A 22394-nucleotide genomic window follows, 5' to 3' on the forward strand; every position below is an offset into this window, starting at 1 on the left:
TAACGGTGAGAGCTGTTCAGCAGTGGAACTCTCTGCCCCAGAGGGTAGTGGAGGCTCCTTCTATGGAGGCTTTTAAACAGAAGCTGCATGGCCATCTGTCAGGGGTGCTTTGAATGCGATTTTCCTGCTTCTTGGCAAGGCATTGGACTGGATGGTCTACAAGGTCTCTTCCAACTCTATGATTATATAACTCCATGATTCTATGTATAATCTCTTCCCAATAGACTACGTCACTTTAGCATCATAGGAATATCAAATTCTATCTTCCAACATACAAAAGGCTTGTCTGTGTATTTCTTTCTTGAAGAGCAGCATACAGCTTACATTCATCAATCAAGGGGCCTACTTTGACCTGTCATGAGGGAGATATAGGCTCCTCTCTTAGAGCCTAGTTGTACCAGTCTCTTTTGCTACTAGGATGGGCTTATCTCCCCTGGAATGTTCCCCTCCCTCTTGCTGTGCCTGGACGCAGCTTGTTTGTCCTGTCAGCTTGGGTTTCTGATACAGAGAGAGACTGATTTTTCTATACATTTCAATGCTTGTAAAGTACATACAATTTATACATAAATCGATAACTATTTTTCCACTATCTCCTCATCAACTTGATACCAAATCAGGACAAAATTGTCCTCTTGGTTATTACTTGTAGGGTCTTACAATTGGGAGCACAATTTATCATGCAAGTCCTGTTTATCTATTTTTGAAAGGCAAATTGCTTGCAGACCTCCAGTTTCAAGCTATTTCAAATCTTGCAGTTGAAAACAATAGAGATATTAAGTCTTTGCTGGAAAGATTACTACCTCCCGGACAAGAGTACCGGAACCAAAAAGTTTACCTTCTGATTTCAGCACTTAAATAAAAATAAAGAAAGATAGATGCTTTTGAACTGTGGTGCTGGAGGAAAGTTCTGAGAGTGCCTTGGACTGCGAGAAGATCCAACCAGTCCATCCTCCAGGAAATAAAGCCCGACTGCTCATTGGAGGGAAGGATAGTAGAGACAAAGTTGAAGTACTTTGGCCACATCATGAGGAGACAGCAAAGCCTAGAGAAGACAATTATGCTGGGGAAAGTGGAAGGCAAAAGGAAGAGGGGCCGACCAAGGGCAAGATGGATGGATGGCATCCTTGAAGTGACTGGACTGACCTTGAAGGAGCTGGGGGTGGTGACGGCTGACAGGGAGCTCTGGCGTGGGCTGGTCCATGAGGTCACGAAGAGTCGGAGATGACTGAACGAATGAACAACAACAACATATTTGAATATGTGTCTGTTTTTGGGTCATCCCAGGAATAAAGTGCACTTGGAAAGAAATGCATCTAGCTAAGAGTTACTAGAGCTTGATGACCTAGTCCTGGGCTTAAACAATGGGTGCCACCCGGAAAAAGAGTAGTTCAGGGTGTTGGTCAAGACACAGAGCAGGCGCAATACAATACTATAAATGAGGAAACGTTCCCTGGATAAAATCAGATAATATTTAGAAAACTTCTGTGGCTCTTCCGAGAAACCTATTGTGTGTTCCGTGAGACTTCCCCGGGGCCATTGTGAGGGGATTATGATAATTATGAGATTAAATCCTGCAGTTCGCGATGTGGTGGGGCAGCATTCCAGGGAAATTTATATAAAAGTTATTACAGGACAAATTTAAAAGGCAATTTGGGCTTGGTGTATGTTGCAATGGATCCGCGTCTCATAATTTATAATTTTGGGGTTTAATTTTCGATAACAAGGGAGTACAATGGTTTAATCTGAATTTATTTATTTCGTGTCAAAAGCATTGCATAAATAAATTAGTATAAAACTGATAAAATCGAGGGAACACAAGCGACTAAATAATTTTAGACCAAAACCAGGCAATGGCAACCACTTTGTCTGTAACTTGAAACAGTTCTTCCTCTGTGCATGAGGCAGGGCATTGTGGACAAGCATGGAGGTGCTGAGTTGTTTGTTCTGGTTCACAGTCACACAAGATGGAGGATTCTTCTAGTTAGTGCCATTTAGCCTGGTTGTCTTTTGATCTGCCCACTCCGCTTCTGAGTCTGTTCAGGGACTTCCAAGTTTCCCATTCTTGGTTTGCCCCTAGAGACAGACCCTTTCCTCCATCACCGGTACGACTTGTGGGAACGAGGGAGAGAGCCTTCTCCGCTGTGGCCCCCTGGCTGTTGAACTCACTGCTTGGTGAGATTAGGAAAGCCCCCACCCTAGCAGTCTTTAAGAAGGATCTAAAAACTTGACTCTTCCGGTGTGCTTTTGGAAAGTGACCACATATTTATTTCCTATTGTCTTCTCCCTCAAGTTGTCCTCATATTACCCTTCACCTCACTTTTGGTAAGGCTTGTCTCCACTGTTCCGTCCTCTATGAGTTCCTCCCTTACAATTGTATCTTTTTCTTTATTATCTTTTCCAGGGTTTTATCATTTTATGTGTAAATTTGGCCCGCCTATTGTGTGTGTTTGTTACTGTATTTTGCATTGCATTGTTTTGTTTTTATGATCTTTTATTTTATTGCCTTATTTTATTGTATTATTGTTTTTGCCGTGTTGTATTCATTCTATTGTAATTGCATTATTGGGCTTGACATCATGTAAGCTGCCCAGAATCCCCTTCGGGGAGATGGTGGCAGGGTATAAAAAAAGATTATCATTATTATTATTATTATTATTATTATTATTATTGTGGGGGGACATCCAGAAGGAATTGCCTGATTTTTAATTTCTGTATGTATGTATTCTATCTTTTACAATTTAGCTGTAAATCGCCTAGAGCATTCTCAGATGGAGGGCAATTAATAAGTAATTAAATATGATGATGATTATTATTATTTTGCCCAGAGGGATACTCTTGCTGTTGCGGAAGGAAAATTAAGAGGAGTGGTGGTTCTCATGAAACTTTTCCTTGATTTGAGTCTACTAGCTTAAAATGGGTAATTTTAAAGGAATGCATAATCTCAGCATTTTATGTAACTACAGCAAAGAAGGATTTAAATAGAGGACAAAGTCATTTTTTTTCTCTAGTGTGACTCTATCAACGGGATTCCAAGGTCTGGCTCCTAAACTGCTCCCAATCTTGTGACAGTTGACATTTTTTTGGTTTTGAAACAAAATCTTTAAATTGACAACGTGTTGATATGAAAAGGTCTTCAAAACAGTGTAGTGTTCCTGGCAGCCATTTTTAACAGTGTAAGATGGCTGTACACTTGAATATACATGTTCAGGGATGAGATTCACTCTATTTGTAGAACTAACCTACCTTATTTGGTTTTTCTGCAGAAGAACATCCTTATGCATGTGATGTGCTGATTGTGTATGGGAATGATGCCAATGAATGGTGCCAGTACCTTCAGAGCCTCTTCCACTCGTGCTATGAAGTCCAAAGCTATCCAATGGAGTGTGGAGCAGTTATTTCCACGGAGAAGCTTGACCTCTTCAAACACAGCAAGTGTATTGTTATTCTACTATCCTCTGAACTGGTCCAGAACTTCTATATTCCTGCCGTCCTTCAGAGCCTGCAGAATGTTCTTCAGCCACCACATAAAGTGGTGAAGCTGTTCTGTGGTGTTTCGGAATGCGAGACTTACAAAGACTTTTTCAAAGACTGGCCCCTATGGAAGCACCTTACCTACGATGATGACTCTGATGCCTACATAGCAGCTGTCACGAAGACCATTTCTGAAGGAGGTAAGCTGGTTTGTTAAAATATTTTTTAAAACTACTGTAAAATTCATGTTGCTATAGGTGCTAGTTGTCTGAAAATGAACAAAGTTATTCTGGTATCTCTGAGGGACTGCAATAAGGTGCTGAAGTTAAAACGGATCCTAGTTGAACATCTCAAGTTGTGTTGGTTGCATGACTGCAAAATTGCTACACATGCCTATGCACGCTTACATGAGAACAAGTCCAAATAAGCTTTTTTGAACCAATTTCCCTAGAACCATGTGAAGTTTCAGGTGCAGAAGCATGCATTTTTTCAGTTTTGAGAGTCCTCAAATTGTGCTTTCCCATCACCTCCATGCATACAAACATCCCTTTGAATTTCACGCATTCATTCAGCTATCCTGTTTAATTCACATGCATATATATGATACACAGTTTCTCTCTCACTCACTTTCTGTCTTTAACGCAGACTCCCTCAGTTAGTAGGACACACAAACAACCGCCGCTAGAAACACAGGCCCCTTCTACACTGCCATATAAAATCCAGATTATCAGGTTTAAACTGGATTATATGACAGTGTACACTCATATAATCTAGTTCAAAGCAGATGATGTGGATTGTCTACTTTGATAATCTGGATTATCTACTTTGATAATTTTTGATAATGTGGATTATACAGTATGACAAATTAGAAGGGGCCCTACACTGCCATATAAAATCCAGATTCTCTGCTTTGAACTGGATTATATGGCAGTGTAAACTCATATAATCTAGTTCAAAGCAGATAATGTGGATCATCTACTTTGATAATCTTTGATAATATGGGTTATATGACAGATTAGAAGGGGCCCTACATTGCCATATAAAATCCAGATTATCTGCTTTGAATTGGATTATATGGCAGTGTAAACTCATATAATTAAATTCAAAGCAGATAATGTGGATTATTGGCTTTGATAATCTGGATTATATGGCATTGTGAAAGGGGCCACATCCACACAGGTGATATCTCCACAGGACAAGATTCCTGCCAGTGCTGCATGAGGATGTGTTCCTTTTTGTTGTTGTTGCAAAGTCAACATTAATGGATTGATCTGATGCCCCCAGCTATATCATAGCTCTCACCTGGGAGGCCCGTTCCTTGGCATCCCATAAGGCACATGTGTCAAACTCAAGGCCCATGGGCCAAATTCAGCCTGCTATGTCATTTTATGTGGTTCTTCAGATGCTGGACAAAAACACCTGTATTCCTCATCATTAGATGGGAGATATGATGTAATATTAAAGAGACTGCAGTTTGTTCTGTTTAGGCAGGATAGCAGGGTTTGGATTTCGATACAAGACTTGTGGATATGATGTCTGGCTTTAAAATGCCCTTTAATCCTTCTCCAATCCCAGAGCCACAAGTGCCATTGGGTTGCAGTTCTCGTTATCTCCTGTCTACATGCTGGATAATCAAAACTGATGGGAGTTGTCATTCAATGACATCTGGAGACCCAAATTCGGCAGAAACTAAAGAGCACTAACCACCATGTACAAAAAATATAGTTGGCCCTCTGTATCCACGGAAGTAATCAGTGAAAAATCATTCTGCAGAGCAGGAAGCAAGAGAAGGAACTAGAAAAAGTTTTTTTTATTACAGTTCTTAGAATCGTACAGCTAAAATGGGATTCTCAGAGTTGTATTCCAACAACATACCGGTACCTATTCCATAACTATGTCTTTTGGGTGCAAAATTCCCTTTCTCTGTTGTTTCCTACCCTTCGTGTGCTCAGTGCATACCCAACGTGAAGTTGAAGAGATGGAACCCCATAACCCCTGAGTAGGGCTCACACTGCATGGCAGAGACCACTTCCTATGCAACTAGGCAGGGAGGGTTTCCTCATTGTAACCTTCCATCTCTAAGTTGCAGAAATGCAATAGAATTGTCTTGTTTGCTTACATAGACATATCAGAAATTGTGAATCTAAGCATGCTTTTTCTACTTGAGTCTGAATTAAGATTAATCTCCGAAACAACCAGGCCTTTAAAAAATTCAGCATCTTATTTGAATTCTACTTGATTCATTGTTGGGGGCAGTGTAATATGTCTCCTTATTTGTACGGAACGCACAGGACTTCTATGTCCTAGCTTATTAACAGTTTAACTTCCTTTTCAAGTTCTTCCCTACCGGTAGTTTGTTGCTGAACTGCTTTCGGAGATAAAATTCCTCTTTGTCCTCTGCTTAGATTCCGGTTGTGACTCGGTTACAGATGCAGAAATGGAAGATGACCGAGACCTTTCTGATTCGTGCAATATTACAATGAGTCGGCAGCATGAAAAACGACTAGGAAAGCTGGTTGCAGTGCAGCCGGATCGCATACGCTGTGGGGTACGGTCTGCTTCCGTTCTTTCCAAATGGTTAAGAGAGGAAGAAAGAGTGATGAATGCTAGCAGAGATGATTGCTGCATAGTGACCATAGCTTAACTGTTCACAGTGCTTTTTACTCCAGGCTTGTCCTTGTATTGCTAAGCAGAAATAGCCATCCTGTAATGTTGGCTTTCCTTTCCCTAAAGTAAGTGTGTGTGGATATATCTTTTCATTACCCCATACCATTGTTTGCAGTGATGTTGGGGTGTGCATACTTCTATTATTATTATTTGGCATCTTTCTCTTAATCAAGACAGTTTTTAAACAGTGTATTTTAATATTGAGGCAAATGTTTTTAATGTTTATGTATGCATATAATGCATGTCCCGGCATTGAATGTTTGCCATATATATGTTGTGGGGGGGAGGAGGGGCAACTCCTATGGAATTGCCAGACAATGTTACTGGATAACTTTTTTAACAAGATGGCATTGATCGATGATTATATGCTTTAACGGTTTTTATTTATGTTTTATATTGTAATGTTGATTGTTTTTAATGGTACTTTATGAATGCCTGACATTGAATTGTGCCAATCTGTAACCCACCTTGAGTTGCCGTATGGCTATAAATATCGTAAATCTATATATATAAATAAAAATGTAATGTTCATTTGTGGGATTAGTATAACTCAAAAACCACTGGTCGAATTGACACCAAATTTGAACACAATACGCCTATCAGGCCAACTAGTGACCATCACTCACAAAACACTGAAAAACACAGCAGAAGAGACTTTAAAAGCCAAAAAATAAAAAATACATTACAACGAATGTGCAAAGCCACAAACACACGTACACATACACACACACACACACACACACACACAAACATACATATACACACATATACACACACAAAACACACATATACAGACTGGACCAGAGCATCGCGTGGCAGGGGATGCCTAGTAAATAAATAAATAAGCTCATCCCAGAGCTGCCATTTTTGTCATCAGCCAGGTTGGAGCTCATGATTCTATTTTGATCTAAAGGTGCAACTACACCATAGAATGAAGGAGTTGGATGCCACTTTAACTGTCATTCATCAATGCTGTGGAATTCTGGGATTTGCAGTTTGATGAGGCACCAGCCTTCTTTGGCAGAAATGACTCCATAGCATTGAGCCATTGCAGTTAAAGTGGTGTTAAACAACATTATTTCCACAATGCAGATGCACCCTATGAGTCATATTTCTTAAAATGCATCACTGTCTTGAGCAACACTGTTCAGTTTGTGGGAAGCCATAAGCACAGCTACTTTAGGTCAGCTGCTTGCTATCCACACAGTCTTGTTTCGCTTTGCTTTTCAGCTGTAAACATGGATGTTGCCATAACCCTGGTGCTTTTCACATTCTAAGACTTGAGTGGCAAACCGTATGAATGACAGCTGTTGCAGAATTTAGCTGCATTCCTATTTTATTATTTGGAATCACAAAATCTTGAAAACCACATTGCTTTTGAATATTGAATCAATGTTTTAGGATGTGATTTTATATGTGTCATGCTGCACAGCCAGAAAGACATATTTTCAAAATTGTAACAAAATTGGGGGAATCGCTCTACTAGGAGTGGGATCACTTGATCTTCTAGTTCAAGCATGGGCAAACTTTCTAACTTGGAGGCCAAATGCTAGCACTCCTTTCTGAGAGGAATGGCTGCCCAGTGATGGAAGGAAGGGTCGGTGGAAGGAAAGAGAGAAGGAAGGAAGGCTGAAAGGGAGGAAAGGGAGGATGAAAGGAGAAAGAGGGAGGGAGGAAAGAGAAGGAAGGAAAGACAAAAGGGAAGGAGGGAAGGAGAAAAAGGGAGAGTCAGAAGGAGAGAGGAAAGAGGGCAGGAAGGAAGGAAGGAAGGAAGGAAGGAAGGAAGGAAGGAAGGAAGGAAGGAAGGAAGGAAGGGTGGAAGGGAAAGAAGGAGGAAGGGGAGGAGGGAAGGAAAGAGAGAAGAAAGGATGAAAGGGAGGATGGAAGGAGAAAGAGGGAGGGAAGGGAGGGAGGAAAGAGGAGGAAGAAAAGACAAAAGGGAAGGAAGGAAGGAGAAAAAGGGAGAGAGGGAAGGAGAGCGGAAAGAGGGAGGGAAGATAGGAAGAGTGGAAAGGAAAGAAGAAGGGAAGGAGGGAAGGAAAGAGAGAAGGAAGGAAGGATGAAAGTAAGGAAAGGGAGGATGGAAGGAGAAAAGAGGGAGGGAGGGAAAGGAGGGAGGGAGGAAAGAGAAGGAAGGAAAGACAAAAGGGAAAGAAGGAAGGAGAAAAAGGGAGAGAGGAAAGAGGGCAGGCAGGAAGGAAGAAAGGGTGGAAGGGAAATAAGGAGGAAGGGGGGAAGGAAGGGAAGGAAAAAGAGAAGGAAGGAAGAAAGGGAGGGAGAGCAGGATGGAAGGAAGGCAGGGAAGGAGGAAGGAAGGAAGGAAGGAAGGAAGGAAAAAAGAAGAAAGGACAAAAGGAAGGCAGAGAAGAATGGAAGGAAGGGAAGGAGAAAGGGAAGAGGGAATGAAGGAAGGACGAAAGGGTGGAAGAAAAGGAGGGAGGGAGAAAGAGGGAGGTAATGGAGGGAGGGAAGGAGGAAAGAGGGAAGGAAGGATAGGATGGTGAGAGAAAGGAGGGCCTGAAAAAAGAGTCCAAGGGGCCTCATCCCCTGGGCATGGGCCCATTCTAGTTCATGTTATTTCCAAACCAGCCGAGCAAAGAACTGTTGGAAGAGAATACTATCAGTGGCTGAAGCCAATAAGGCCATCCACGGAGTAGCCACCAAAGTGTGGTGGAAAATCCCCTGAAAGGTTGTGAAATACTATAATGGTTCTGACCTCTAATCTGTGGAAGACGAGTCAAGCAGACTGATTCAGAGGGGCATCATGTGTATCAGCTCAGGGATTTACCTGAATTGGGTGGGACATTTGCATTTAGCAGTCACAATTTCCAATAAAAACCGAGGCAGAGATTTAGTGTTAAATGAAACACTAAGTATCAAGGCAGATAATCCACAATACCTGCTTTGAACTGGATTATTAGAGTCCACACTGCCATATAATCCAGTACAATGTAGATTTTGTACAGCTGTGTGGAAGGGGCCATGGTGACTAAAATTTGGAGCCACTGAAATGAGAACTACAAGCAGGAAAAATGTAAAATTACAGTCCCAGTCCAACAGAAGATCACATACACACAAACCATTCCTCTTGTAATTTGGCATGAATTGGCCGTATTCTTATTGTTCTCTCTTTCAACAATGAGGAACAGGAACTTGTCATTCTTAGGATTTGACCATGCTCCTTTGTGGGGAAATGGGGTCTGCTCAGTAATACTGGATACTACTCTTAAACATCTGATGCTTTGTTCTTAGGTGAAGACAATTGTTTACATCATCTTGAAATGTAAGCTGGACAACAAAGTAAAAATGGAAGTGGAACTTTCCTCTGACAGCTGTCAGCCAGTACGAGTACAGGCCAGGATGGAGAATGAGTACACGGTCTCAGTTTGCACACCCGGTGGGTACAGAAAGTATCATCCCTTTACTTTCATTTCTCTGGTAGATAAAATTAGCAAAATTTCTCTTTGTTTCACAGGTGAATTAATAGTAACCGACACAAAAGAAATAATTACTTCCTCTTCTTAAGGCTTCGACCAGCGACTGCTAAAAATTAAATTAATTTACATAAAGTTACAAATAGATTATTGTTTGAGCATGTTGAGCTAAAACAGTCTGATTAGATTACGCTTCCTGTTTTTGCACTGAATAATGCCTGAATTGGGGGCCCGTAGGCCTGGTGGGCAGAGGTGTGATGTGGGGTGTGCAGCCTCCACAGGAAGCAGAGGTACGCTTGTGCGTCCTGTTTCCCCCACTCTCAAACAAAACTCCAAAGTAAATGTCTTTTAAAAAGGTATTCAGTGTTGTTAACATCGGTTTTTATCCAAATGACAATGTGTATGTATGCAGTATGCATATGAAATTTGAATAAAAGGGATTCACATTGCAAGTGGCAAACCATATGAATGAAATTCATGAGATTCCACCCTAAACAACAGGAAGAATTCCTTAACCTTAAGAGTTGTATGACAGTGGAATAGAGTGGCTCAGGCCCCTTCTGCACTGCCATATAATCCAGATTATCATTTGAACAGTATTATATATACACTACCAAATAATCTGCAAACCATCTCGGAGATTAAGATCTTATGGGGAGGACCTGCTCTCAGTCCCACCTCCTTCACAGGTATGGTTGGTGGGGACGAGAGACAGGATCTTCTCAGTAGTGGCCCCTCGTCTATGAATCTCCATCCCAAGTGATATCAGATTATCCCCCTCCCTCCTGACCTTCAGGAAAAAACTGAAAACTTGGGTGTGGGACCAAGCGTTTGGATAATTGATTAGTGTAATATGTGAACACGGAATGGTGCAATTATAATGGAATGGCCTGAACTATGATATTGGATTATGTGATTTTATAATTTTAATGTTGATATGTTTTAGCAGATGTTTTAATGTATATGCTTTTCTTCGCTGGATATGTATTGTATGCAATGTATGGCATTGAATTGTGCCTCTGTGTGCTACCCTTCGGGGTTGAGAAGGGTGGGATACAAATATGGCTAATTAATTAATTAATTAATTAATCCAGTTCAAAGCACACAATCTGGATTTTATATGGCTGTGTAGAAGGGGTCACAGAGAGTGGTGGACTCTCCTTCTTCTGAAATCTTTAAAAAGAGGCTAGATGGCAGTCACTCAGGAGTGTTTTCCTTTATGTTCCCACATTCGTAAAAGGTTGGACAAGATGGCACTTGTGGCCTTCTCCAACTCTATGCTTCTGTGATTCCAGATACTTCATTCCAACAAGATTTGAACAAAACTCCTCTAAATATTGGGCAGTTCTCGCAGCCATTCCCCTAAATATAGGGCAGTTCCTCACAGCCCTTTAATATGGGAGCAATTGGGTTTTTAAAACACTATCATGTCTGGATTAAAGTGCACACATGCCTCAGAAAATGTGTACTTTTCTGGGGTGGGGTCCACATCCCCTCCCGGAACCTTCTGGAGGACAGGGAGACCCTCACAACCCTTCCTTAGAAACTCTTAAAAAGCCTTTAAAAAAGAAAATTACTTACCCAACCACTGTTCCCCCTGCTATGGAGCTGTCCTCGCGCATCATTTCTGTATGCTAGGAGAGCTCCGGAGAAGGGGGAATGGTGGCCAGGTAAGTAATTTTCTTCTTAAGGGCTTTTTAAAGGGGTTCTGGGGATGGGGGGTGGGACTGTCTTGGGAGATTCTTGTCCTCCAGGAGCCCAAGAAACCCGAGACAGCTGTGTAGATGGGCACTGGAAGTCGAGTGGCATGATCCCCATTCTCCATCTACACAGCTCCCACAGACAAATTAATACATTTGCTTTTACTTGGGAGGTCGTTTGGACACTCCACATGAAAACGTGAGTGCTCGTGCCTTTAAGGGGCTGTCTAGTTGTGCCCATACTTTCCTAAGTACACCAGTGGAATAAATCCTGCTTATGAATATGTTATGAACCTTTTTTCATCTTCAAGCAGATCTTTTAGTACAGCTTGTATTAATGTTATACTGTTATGGTTTAGCCATACAGCAGTTTCCCACCGAAGCCACGATGCTGACCCTATTTTGGGCCTGGCAATTTGGATTTCTCAGACTGAAATCCAGATACATTCACTACCCTACTGCCAAGGAAGCCACCTACTACCACTGCCAAGAGCTGACTCCTTCCACCCTTCCCCACAGAGTAGCAAGGTCTGAGTGTTGAATTCAGTGGTTCTTAGCACATCACTGTATTTCTACAATCTCTTTAGTGATTGTGGTTAAAGAAACCTGAAAGCACTGAAAATTCATATCATACATTCCGATAGTTGTGAAAGCAATATTTCTTGTCATATGTATAATCTTATGACACCTTTTAAAAACAGTGTTTCTGATGCTTTTTGGTCACATGGTTTCCTGATGCTTATTTGTAGAAATGTCTTGTTTTTTTAAAAAATATGCTACATGCAGGATTTTATGAAATGCACTCTTTTGAGCATGCAGAACTTCCCTTTCCATAAAATAGCATCAATGTTCAGCTTTTGGGGAGGGAGTCAGATCTCCCATTATAAAGTCAAAGGCAAAAGAAGGATATTGATAACACAAATTCCCTGGATTACCAGTGCCTACAACTAAAATAAAATGTAAATGCTTGCCATGATCTAACATTCAAATCATCCCTGCAATAGGCCAGTTAAAAATGTAAGGTAATAACTTACAAACAGGGGCAAAGACTGTAAACTATCAATTAAAAAAGCAATCCATTCTGATTGAAATATGTTGAGATTGCCGCTTTTCGTTTTTTATGCATTTAGCTGCTCTTTGGTGTAAAAATATACATAAGGATATTCAACCAGAAATTGAAATGGTCTTTATTGCTTTTTACCATAGTGCATTTCCTTTCAGATTAAGTGTTTGTAATTAATCTTTGTCTCATCTTCCAGAATTGCCACCTGGAACTGTATGCCTACGGTTGTTTTCTGGTGATTTAGTGATAGTTGAAACAAGCATCAGCTATTACACTGATATGGAGGAAATTGGTAACTTGCTGACTGCATCTGCAAATCCAGTGGAATTCATGTGTCAGGTAAAATGTGGCTTCTGAGGAGGCAAATAAAGGAACAGCGGCATTTGCTGTCACAAGATGTAGTGATAGCTGCCAAATGTAATGATGTTAAAAAGGAACAGGACAAATATGGGGAAAATAATGCTCTCGGGGGCTGTTAGGCATAATGGATTTGCATTCTCTCTAGGACCAGAGACAGATTGAAAATGACAGCTGCTTTCAATATTAATTTCCCTTCTGCTGGCTTTACCAGAGCATCGTGTCAGCCACTATCTGAACAGAACGCTGGACTAGATATGGCTTTGGTCTGATCCAACAAGACTTTTTTGATGTTCAGAAAGTGATGCAGTCACTTTTTGGTTTTGGCAGGATAAACCTAAGTCTGCATGAGAAAGAGAAATAGGGAAAACAATAGTTTCCATTTAAAAATAAGACCACCAACTCAAGATATTCCAGGAATTCATTTTCCCAGCACCACAGATACAAACTTTTGTTAAAATCCTATTCCTGCACTATGCGATTCATTGCACTTAAAAAAAAAACTTAGGACGGTTCCACACAGCCCTTTAACCCGGGAGCAATTGCGTTTTAAAACCCGGTTGAAGTCCCACACATCTCAGAAAGCGCGTGCTTTTCTGGTGGGAGGTGTGTCCATATGCTCTGCCAGGTTTTCTGGCAGGGCACTGGAACACAAAACAAAAACCCCAGAAAAGCATGAAAAAAAGAAAAGAAAAGAAGTTTCCTGGTTGGCATTTCCATGCTGATGGAGCTCTCCTGACATATAGAAATGACGCACCAAGAGAAAGGGGGAAGGAGCCATTTCTCTCCTCCTCCCTTCTCCTGGCATGTCATTTCTACACACCAGGAGAGCTCCGGAGAAGGGGGAATGGTGGCTGGATAAGTTATTTTGTTTTTAATGCTTTTCTGTGGGGTTTTTGTGAGAGGGTGGAGGCTGTCTTGGAGCCGAAGAAACCCTAGACAGCTGTGTAGGTGGGCACCGATATTTGCACGGCTCGATCCTCATCTACACAGCACGTGCAGCTGGAAAGACACGGGTCTTCTGAAAGACCTGGATCTTTCCAGCTGACAAATTACCTTGGGACAAAGCAGGGTTTTCCTGTTTTGTCCTGAATTAATTCATTTTTATGTGGGGCATCGTTTGGACATCCCACAGGAAAATGCGGGTGCTCGCACTTTTCAGGGGCTGTCTGGATTACTTACATTTTACAGAGTTTTGCAGCAGTTACACCAGGGGTCCTCAAACATTTTAATCAGAGGGATGGTTCACAGTCCCTCAGACTGTGGGGGGGGGGGGAGGCAGACGAGGCAGGCTTTGCACCAGGCCAGGCCTCGCGCGGAGGCCCCCTTGCCTGCCCACACCCTCGCCAGATGGCGAGAGAGCGAGGCAGCCTTCATGCCAGGCCAGGCCTCGCATGGAGGCCCTTTCGCCTGCCTGCGCCCTCACCGGATGGCGAGAGAGCGAGGCAGGCGAGGCAGGCTTCGCGCCAGGCCTCGCACGGAGGGCCCCTCGCCTGCCCCTCACCCGATGGCGAGAGAGCGAGGCAGGCTTCGCGCCAGGCCTCGCGCAGAGGCCCCCTCGCCTGGCCCGCGCCCTCACTGGATGGCAAGAGAGCGAGGCAGGCTTTGCATGAGACTAGGCCTCGCGTGAAGGAACCCTCACCTGGCCCGCGCCCTTGGGATGGGTCCAACGGAGGCAACCTCGCGACCCCTCCAAAATGGCCAGGCGACCCCCAGGTTGAGAACCGCTGTGCTAAATTGACTAAATGCTTGGTGTTCTCCTTTGGGGAGCATGTGTGTTCATGTGTATTTGAATGCTTTAGCTACTTTATTGAATTGTGATGCTTTGAGACAACTCAGGGTAAATACAGGGGCTACCTGTAGTTTGGGCATCAAAAGTCATGTAATATTGACTGACTACAGCTGTTGCCAAAGCAAAGTTATCTTTCACACAAGTAATTTCCTAAGTTTTTAAAAAAAGAGCTACTGAAAATCTATCCATTGTACTTCTATTATAGCTTGAGCTAGAAAATATCTAAGAACCTTTGCTGTGAAGCCATAATTCTCTCACAACATGGCTTTAAGTCCCAAAAGGCAACATTAGACGTCCCATATTTATATATTTTTCTATGATGTTATTTCCCAAAACGATATTCTCATTGACTCTGTATATTGAGAAACATAATTTTCCCATTTGTCAAAAGTTGAAGAGCCACTGACACAGAAATGCAAAGCTGCTACTCTCCTGTGTGAATCAGTAAACCCAATTGAGAAATTCTCAAGATGTTGAAAGTGATGGACTTTTGTGAGATAGATAGATATTTGAATTCATATTGTTTGTTTTAAATATTTCTGATGAGTTTCTTTTTGTATTTAGGCATTTAAAATAGTACCTTACAGCACAGAAGCTCTGGACAAAATTCTGACTGAATCATTGAAAAAGAACCTCCCAGCCTGTGGTTTGCACCTTTTTGGGATCAACCAACTTGAGGAAGAAAACATTACTAGTGAGTCTGGTTAAAAAAATATTCCACAAATACAATATGAAATCAGATAACTTTATGTTTTAAAAAGGCAGAATACAATTGCAGGCATAAAAGAAAAAGAGAAATTAAAGGAAAATAGCCCCAAAAGCAGCATTAGCATCTTAAATGATGCCATTAGAATTCATGTGGGTAGATAGGGGAAGGAAACTTTCATTCAGATAATCTGGAATTTGTCTAAACTGGCCCTATACCCCATTTCTAACAAGAAGTCACTCCTAGATGTCCACATGACATCCAGAGACTTATGGTTGGTTACTTGGGGTAAAAACAATTAACCTGGTTCTATCCTGTGATAGGAAAAATTGGGAAATTCTCCAGATTTTCACTGAATTTTGTCTGTAACACTTGCCGGTATATCTGATGCCACCAGTAAACTCTTTGTCTTTATTTCTTCAGGCCAGAGGGATGAAGAGTTACCAACATTACTACATTTTTCAGCAAAATATGGGCTGAAAAAACTCACTGCCCTTCTGCTTACATGCCCAGGAGCCTTACAAGCCTATAGTGTTGCCAATAAGCATGGCTGGTATCCAAACAATCTTGCAGAAAAACACGGATTCAGAGATCTCCGGCAATTTATTGATGAATATGTGGTAAGAGGAACTGTTTCCACCTCTCTTCCTTTTGGCTGAATATTGTGATGGGGGCAAAAATATTGTGACTAAAGTTCAACAGCACAGAAAGATGCTTCACACTGAAACAGTAATAGCAAAGATTCCAGTGCTTGTCTTATGTTTGCAGAAAATGATAATACAATTTGAATGCCTTTCAGTTCTTCAGATAATAAAGATGTATTTATTGTGAAGGTTCAGTTCATTCAGATGCCACTTTTACAGTAAAATAATTATTTGAAGAATAGAGCTTAAGAAATCATCTCCAGAATGACTTCAGATGGCTCAAAGAGGGGAAACGGTCATGGATTCATGGGATGGGGAGTATCCATGCGAGTGCAAGGTTGGTGGTGAGACTGACAGGTTAATATTTGCAGGAAATTGTAATAAAGGTGCAGCCATGATGATGATGATGATGATGTGGGACTTTTGAATCCAGACTGACAAAGTTATGGAACACAATACACCAGACAGCACGATTGTGGAAAAGAAAAAAGTTTGGATTATTGATGTCACCATATCAGGTGACAGTTGCATTGAGGAAAAATAACAGGAAAAACTCAGCTGTTATCAGAACCTCAAAATCAAACTGCAAAGGCTCTGGCATTAACCAGTACAGGTGGTCCCAGTGGTCATCGGCACACTGGATGCCGTGCCAAAGGATCTCAGCTGGCATTTGGAAACAATAAACATTGACAAAATCACGATCTGTCAACTGCAAAAGGCCACCTTACTTGGATCTGCGCACATCATTTGAAAATACATCGTACACTCCTAGACTCTTGGGAAGTGTTCGACTTGTGATTTTGTGATACGAAATCCAGCATATATAATATATATCTCGTTTGCTGTGACATACTGTGTTTTTGTGTCAGCATAATAATAATAATAATAATAATAATAATAATAATATTTCCTACCCACCTCGAGGTGTGGCACAACACAGTTAAAACACGTAATTATAAAACATTATGCGAAATACATGTATTAAAATATCTATGAAATACATGCATTGAAATACATAAAACAAAATACAGTAAACACAAGACATGAGTTAAATATTCATAATTTAAAATTGACTGGATTGGCCTGCCGGAAGAGATAGGTCTTCAATTGTGTCTTCAATTCTTCCAGCAGGTCATTCCCCAGTCCTAAGGCAGCCAATTAAAAGGTCCTCTGGTAAAGATTGCCAGTGGAGTGGAGGAGAGGGTTTCATCACAGAGTTGGAAAAGAGCTCTGTTTGAATTGGACATGGGAAATGTGTGATTTGGGGCCCTTCCACACAGCTATAGAACCCAAAATATCAAGGCAGAAAATCTCACAATATCTGCTTTGAACTGGGTTATCTGAGTCTACATTGCCATATACTTACTTAGGCGATCCCTCGATGTTCGAGTAGGATGGTCTTCCAAGGTCAATGTTCTGGTGGGTCCGTAGGTGACTGTGGAGCCCTATTCTTGATTTGCATCTTCTTCCACAGTGAGAGCATTGGTTTCCAGGTGGAAGGCGGTCTCGGTCGGGGTTGGCTTGATGCGCCTTCCTCTTGGTGCATTTCTCTCTTTCACCCTCCATTCGTGCCTCTTCAAATTCTACAGCACTGCTGGTCACGGCTGACCTCCAACTGGAGCGCTCAAGGGTCAGGGCTTCTCAGTTCTCAGTGTCTATGCCAGAGTTTTTAAGGTTGGCTTTGAGCCCATCTTTAAATCTCTTTTCCTGTCCTCCAACATTCTTGAGTTCGGCGTAGAGCAACTGCTTTGGGAGATGGTGGTCGGGCATCCGGACAACGTGGCCAATCCAGCGAAGTTGAGGGCGGAGGACCATCGCTTCAATGCTGATGGTCTTTGCTTCTTCCATCACGCACGATTTTCCGGAGGCAGCGCTGATGGAATCGTTCCAGGAATTGCATGTGATGTCTGTAGACAGTCCACGTCTCGCAGGCGTATAGCAGGGTTGGGAGGACAATAGCTTTATAAACAAGCACCTTGGTATCCCTACGGATGTCCCGGTCCTCAAACACTCTGTGCTTCATTCAGAAAAAAGCTGCACTCGCAGAGCTCAGGCAGTGTTGTATTTCAGTGTCAATGTTGACTTTTGTGGGGAGGTGGCTGCCAAGGTAGCGGAAATGACCAACATTTTCTAATGTTACATCATTAAGCTGTATTTCTGGCATTGGAGAAGGATTGGCTGGTGACTGCCATATATTCCAGTTCAAAGCAGAAAATGTGGGATGTGTGGAAACCCAGTTTGTTTGGAGTAGGTGAACCCTGGGAAGAATACTATGGATTGCATCTGAATTATTTTGCAGGTGTAGACAACCCCTTGGTCTTTGCAGCTGATTTTACTTTTCCTGCTCTGTGTTTTATTCTTTTTATCTTTGTGTATTGAACCCGGTCACACTATGTTTAGTAACAGCCTGGGTATCACATTGCTGACTTTGATTCAAGAGTTATAGGGATAATTGTGTGAAGTATAAATTTAGAAAATGTTTACTTCGAACTGACTTGGATGGGTACACTTTTAATCGGATTCATGGACAGTCTCCGCTGCCTCAAAGAAGGATCTGTTGCTTTCCCTTTTCTTGTAGGAGACTGCAGACATGCTGAAAAGTCACATAAAAGAAGAGCTGATGCAGGGCAAGGAAGGTGACTCTGTTTATGAGTCCATGGCTCACCTCTCCACAGATCTGTTAATGAAGTGTTCCCTGAATCCTGGTTGTGATGAGGAGCTCTATGAATCCATGGCTGGCCTGGTTCCCAGTGCCACAGAAGATTTGTGTATGTATATAGCATTGCTTTTGCATTCCACATATATGCTACGCTAAAATACATTGTGAATACAATAAGCACACATCTAAAATGCCTCCCCCTGTCTACTTTGTCGCTCTCATAACCAATTGCTTTGGCCCCTTCTATACAGCCCTATATCATAGGATCTGACCCAGATCATCTGCATTGAGCTGGATTATATGAGGTCCTTTCTACATTGCCATGTAAAATCCAGATTATCTGCTTTGAACTGAATTTTATGGCAATGTAGACTTAATAATAATAATAATGATCTTATACCCCGCCACCATCTCCCCAACGGGAACTCGACGCGGCTTACACGAGGCCAAGACCAAACAACAATCCAGTTCAAAGCAGATAATGCGGTTTATCTGTTTCGATAATCTGGATTATATGGCAGTGTAGAAGGGGCCTGAGTCCCCACTGCCAGTTAATCTGAGATAAGAAGATAATCTAGGATCAGATGCTGGGAAATAGGGGCAGTGTGGAAGGGGCTTTTGTTAGAATACATTTTGGCATGTCAAAATGCCAGTAAATTGACATTTGATTTGTAAATGGCTCTCTTCTGCTTTTGTAGGAAAGAGACTGCTCCTTTCCTAGATAGCAGGGACCTTCCTATGGGCCTCAGGCCCCTTCTTCACTGCCATATAAAATCCAGATTATCTGCTTTGAACTATATGGCAGTGTAGACTCATATGATCCAGTTCAAAGTAGATAATGTGAGTTATCTGCTTTGAAAATCTGGCAGTCTAGAAGGGGCCAACGTGAGGGGAGGCATTCTACTGAGTATACTGAATTCAAAAAGGATTTTTTGGTGCACTGCTTAGCCCAGTTGCCACCGTGTTTCAGAATTACTGTTGAAGGAAAAAGTATGGTGCAATAAACACAACTGTGAAAACTCGATTTTTGTAATGCTTACTGAATTTTATTTAGTGACAGCAGCAAGGGCATTGTTAGGTCTCAGTCTTTGGCCCCAAAATCTCAGGGCCAAGGGTGCTCCTAGCCCAGCACTTTTCTCAAAGGATCATTTGAGACCCCTTCTACACTGCCATATAAAACCTAGATTATCTGCTTTGAACTGGTTTATATGTCAGTATAGACTCATATAATCCAGTTCAAAGCAGATAGTGTGGATTATCTGCTTTGATAATTATATGGCAGTATAGAAGGCGCCTGATTTTTTATTTTTGATGTAAAAATGACTTCATAGTCCTGATAATGCAAACCTTCATATATTCCTTTACTTTGTTGAAAAATTATTTCTTAGTTATTCAGAAGGCATCGTGCCAAGGATATTTCACCCATCATGTCGGGCTCCTTGACATTTTTACAGGGAACAATAGAGACTTACAAAGGCCAGTGGCTGCCAAAAATGCTGGGACAGATTTCTTTTTGAAGTTGGATTGTTCCAGACTTAGAACAGAGATGCATTCAGGTGCTACACTGTATGCATGTAATCATAGAATCATAGAGTTGGAAGAGACCTGTGCTGCCCAGAATTGGACACAGTATTCCAGGTGTGGTCTAACCAAGGCAGAATAGAGGGATAGCATTACTTCCCTAGATCTAGACACTATGCTCCTATTGATGCAGGCCAAAATCCCTTTGGCTTTTTTTTGCTGCTGCATCACATTGTTGGCTCATGTTTAACTTGTTGTCCATGAGGACTCCAAGATCTTTTTCACACGTACTGCTCTCGAGCCAGGCATCGTCCCCCATTCTGTATCTTTGCATTTTGTTTTTCCTGCCAAAGTGGAGTATCTTGCATTTGTCCCTGCTGAACTTCATTTTGTTAATTCTGGCCCATCTCTCTAATCTGTTAAGATCGTTTTGAATTCTGCTCCTGTCTTCTGGAGTACTGGCTATCCCTCCCAATTTGGTATAATTGGTATAATAATACCACTTACAAGACATTTTCCAATGGCCTTCCATGTGACTGCTGTAATATGAGGTGCCTTGCCCTATTGTATTAGAAAATGATGAAAGAAAAAGTCAGTGAATTATGTATGTGTGCCTTTTTTCCAGATGTAGAAATGCTTCAGACAGAAGCTAGTAACCCCTTTCCACAGACAACAAAGGACTACATGATGCGCAAGTTCTTAGAAGGTGAGACTATGCGATTGATAGGACAATCACACATTGGGCTACTAATATTATCTCTTCTGATATTTCCCAGAAGCAAAGAGACATGGCTGTTTCTCTTTCATAATGTGTATCATGACTGTAATACATAAAGATATGCCCACTTTCCTCTTTACATTTATGCTTCGGTGTTGAAAAAAAGAGAGCAGTATGATGAGTAGTTTAGTGTGAATCTGATATTGAACTATTTCAAAGTAACCAGTCAAAATAAGGTCTCTTCCTCACTGCTCTATAAATCTCAGGATCTGATAGTAGACTATTTGCTTATCCCACATTATCTGGCAGTGAAAACTCATATAATCTAGTTTAAAGCAGATATTCTGGGTTATATGGCTGTTTGGAAGGGTCCCGAGTGCACACTACCATATATTCCAGTTCAAAGAAGGGGTCCAAGGAAACATACACCCTGTCCCTGCCTCTTCATTCCAACCCTCAATGTATTGCTAGAGAAGGTCTGGAACTGTAACCACATTTAAGTAAATACAACTTCAGAGTTCCACATAGTCATATATTCTTAAAAATTAAACCTAATTTTTAGTGCTGTAAAAATGAAATTAACAGATGGCCTAATTATGTGTGCCTTTTCTTCTAAATATAATCTCTTCTCTAGGTGTTAGTGTCGATGTGCCAGAGCCAAAGGAGGATATATATCATAAATGTGAAGATGAAGAAGTTTACCACACTGTGGAGCAGGACAATTACCCTCAAGAGCTGGTTAACAGACCACCTGTTCCTGTCCCAAGACCCGATCCCTCCTTGAAACAACAGGACAAGCAATCATATATTTATAAAGGTGACTGCTGAGCCAGAAGCATTTGACTGCTTTTCTGCAAAAACAAAATCTTGGTGATCCCTCTAGCACAGTGCTTTCAACCTGGGGTCCCCAGATGTTCTTGGCTTACAACTCCCAGAAATCCCAGCCAGTTTACCAGCTGTTAGGATTTCTGGGAGTTGAAAGCCAAAAACATCTGGGGACTCACAGGTTGAGAAGCACTGCTCTAGCATTTGTTAGATATTGTTTACTTGGACTTCCAAAAGGTCTTCTATAAAGTTCTACACCAATGATTCCATAGCAAGTGGCAATTTAGTGATAAGAGGAGAAGTTATCTTATGGAGTGAAAACTGGCCAAAGAAGACAAATCAGAAAGTAGAAATTAAGTTCTCACTGTGGAAAGCTGGGAGCAGTAGACCTCCTCAAGAATTTATACTCAGGCTGGTAGTTTTAAAGGATCTTCTGTTGGAGTGAGATGGCTATGGCTAATTAATGTAAAATTGTGGAAACCAAAAGGGATCGTAAAGATCTCCTGGAGCCCACAGGAGTGGGAGGGCACCCATCCATTCCCCCAGCCCCCCATTTAAAAAAAAGGAGGGGCCTTCTGGCAACACAGCTCCCTCCATAGAGTACTCCTAATGCTTGAAAATGATATGTCAGGAGGTGGTGGTGGTGGCGATTTCTCTCCTCTCCCCCTTCCACCTCCTGATGCATCATTTTCAAGCATGAGAAGTACTGTGCAGAGGGGCCTGTGCTGCTGGCAGGCCCCTTGGGTAAGTTTTTTTGTGGGGGAAACAAAGGGATGGGGAGTGGCTGGATGCCTTTGGTTGATCCAGGATGACATCCAGCCACTCCCCCGGGTTGTG

The 22394-nt window shown here is 41.8% G+C and overlaps 1 protein-coding gene across 2 annotated transcripts in view; it reads left to right on the forward strand.

Annotated features, from left to right (window-relative positions):
* The window catches only part of PIK3AP1 (phosphoinositide-3-kinase adaptor protein 1), a 48335-nt gene that overhangs the window by 11871 nt on the left and 14070 nt on the right, over positions 1 to 22394 (forward strand). For both annotated transcript variants that reach the window (XM_067466951.1, XM_067466950.1), the window contains exons 2-10: positions 3264 to 3671; positions 5877 to 6019; positions 9391 to 9535; positions 12532 to 12674; positions 15049 to 15178; positions 15614 to 15810; positions 18413 to 18602; positions 20640 to 20720; positions 21367 to 21549. In XM_067466951.1, the coding sequence (XP_067323052.1) occupies positions 3264 to 3671; positions 5877 to 6019; positions 9391 to 9535; positions 12532 to 12674; positions 15049 to 15178; positions 15614 to 15810; positions 18413 to 18602; positions 20640 to 20720; positions 21367 to 21549 (1620 nt within the window). The remainder of the gene's footprint in view (positions 1 to 3263; positions 3672 to 5876; positions 6020 to 9390; positions 9536 to 12531; positions 12675 to 15048; positions 15179 to 15613; positions 15811 to 18412; positions 18603 to 20639; positions 20721 to 21366; positions 21550 to 22394) is intronic.

Source organism: Anolis sagrei, chromosome 3 (assembly GCF_037176765.1).
Source record: "Anolis sagrei isolate rAnoSag1 chromosome 3, rAnoSag1.mat, whole genome shotgun sequence".
In the NCBI taxonomy this organism is placed as follows: Eukaryota; Metazoa; Chordata; class Lepidosauria; order Squamata; family Dactyloidae; genus Anolis; species Anolis sagrei.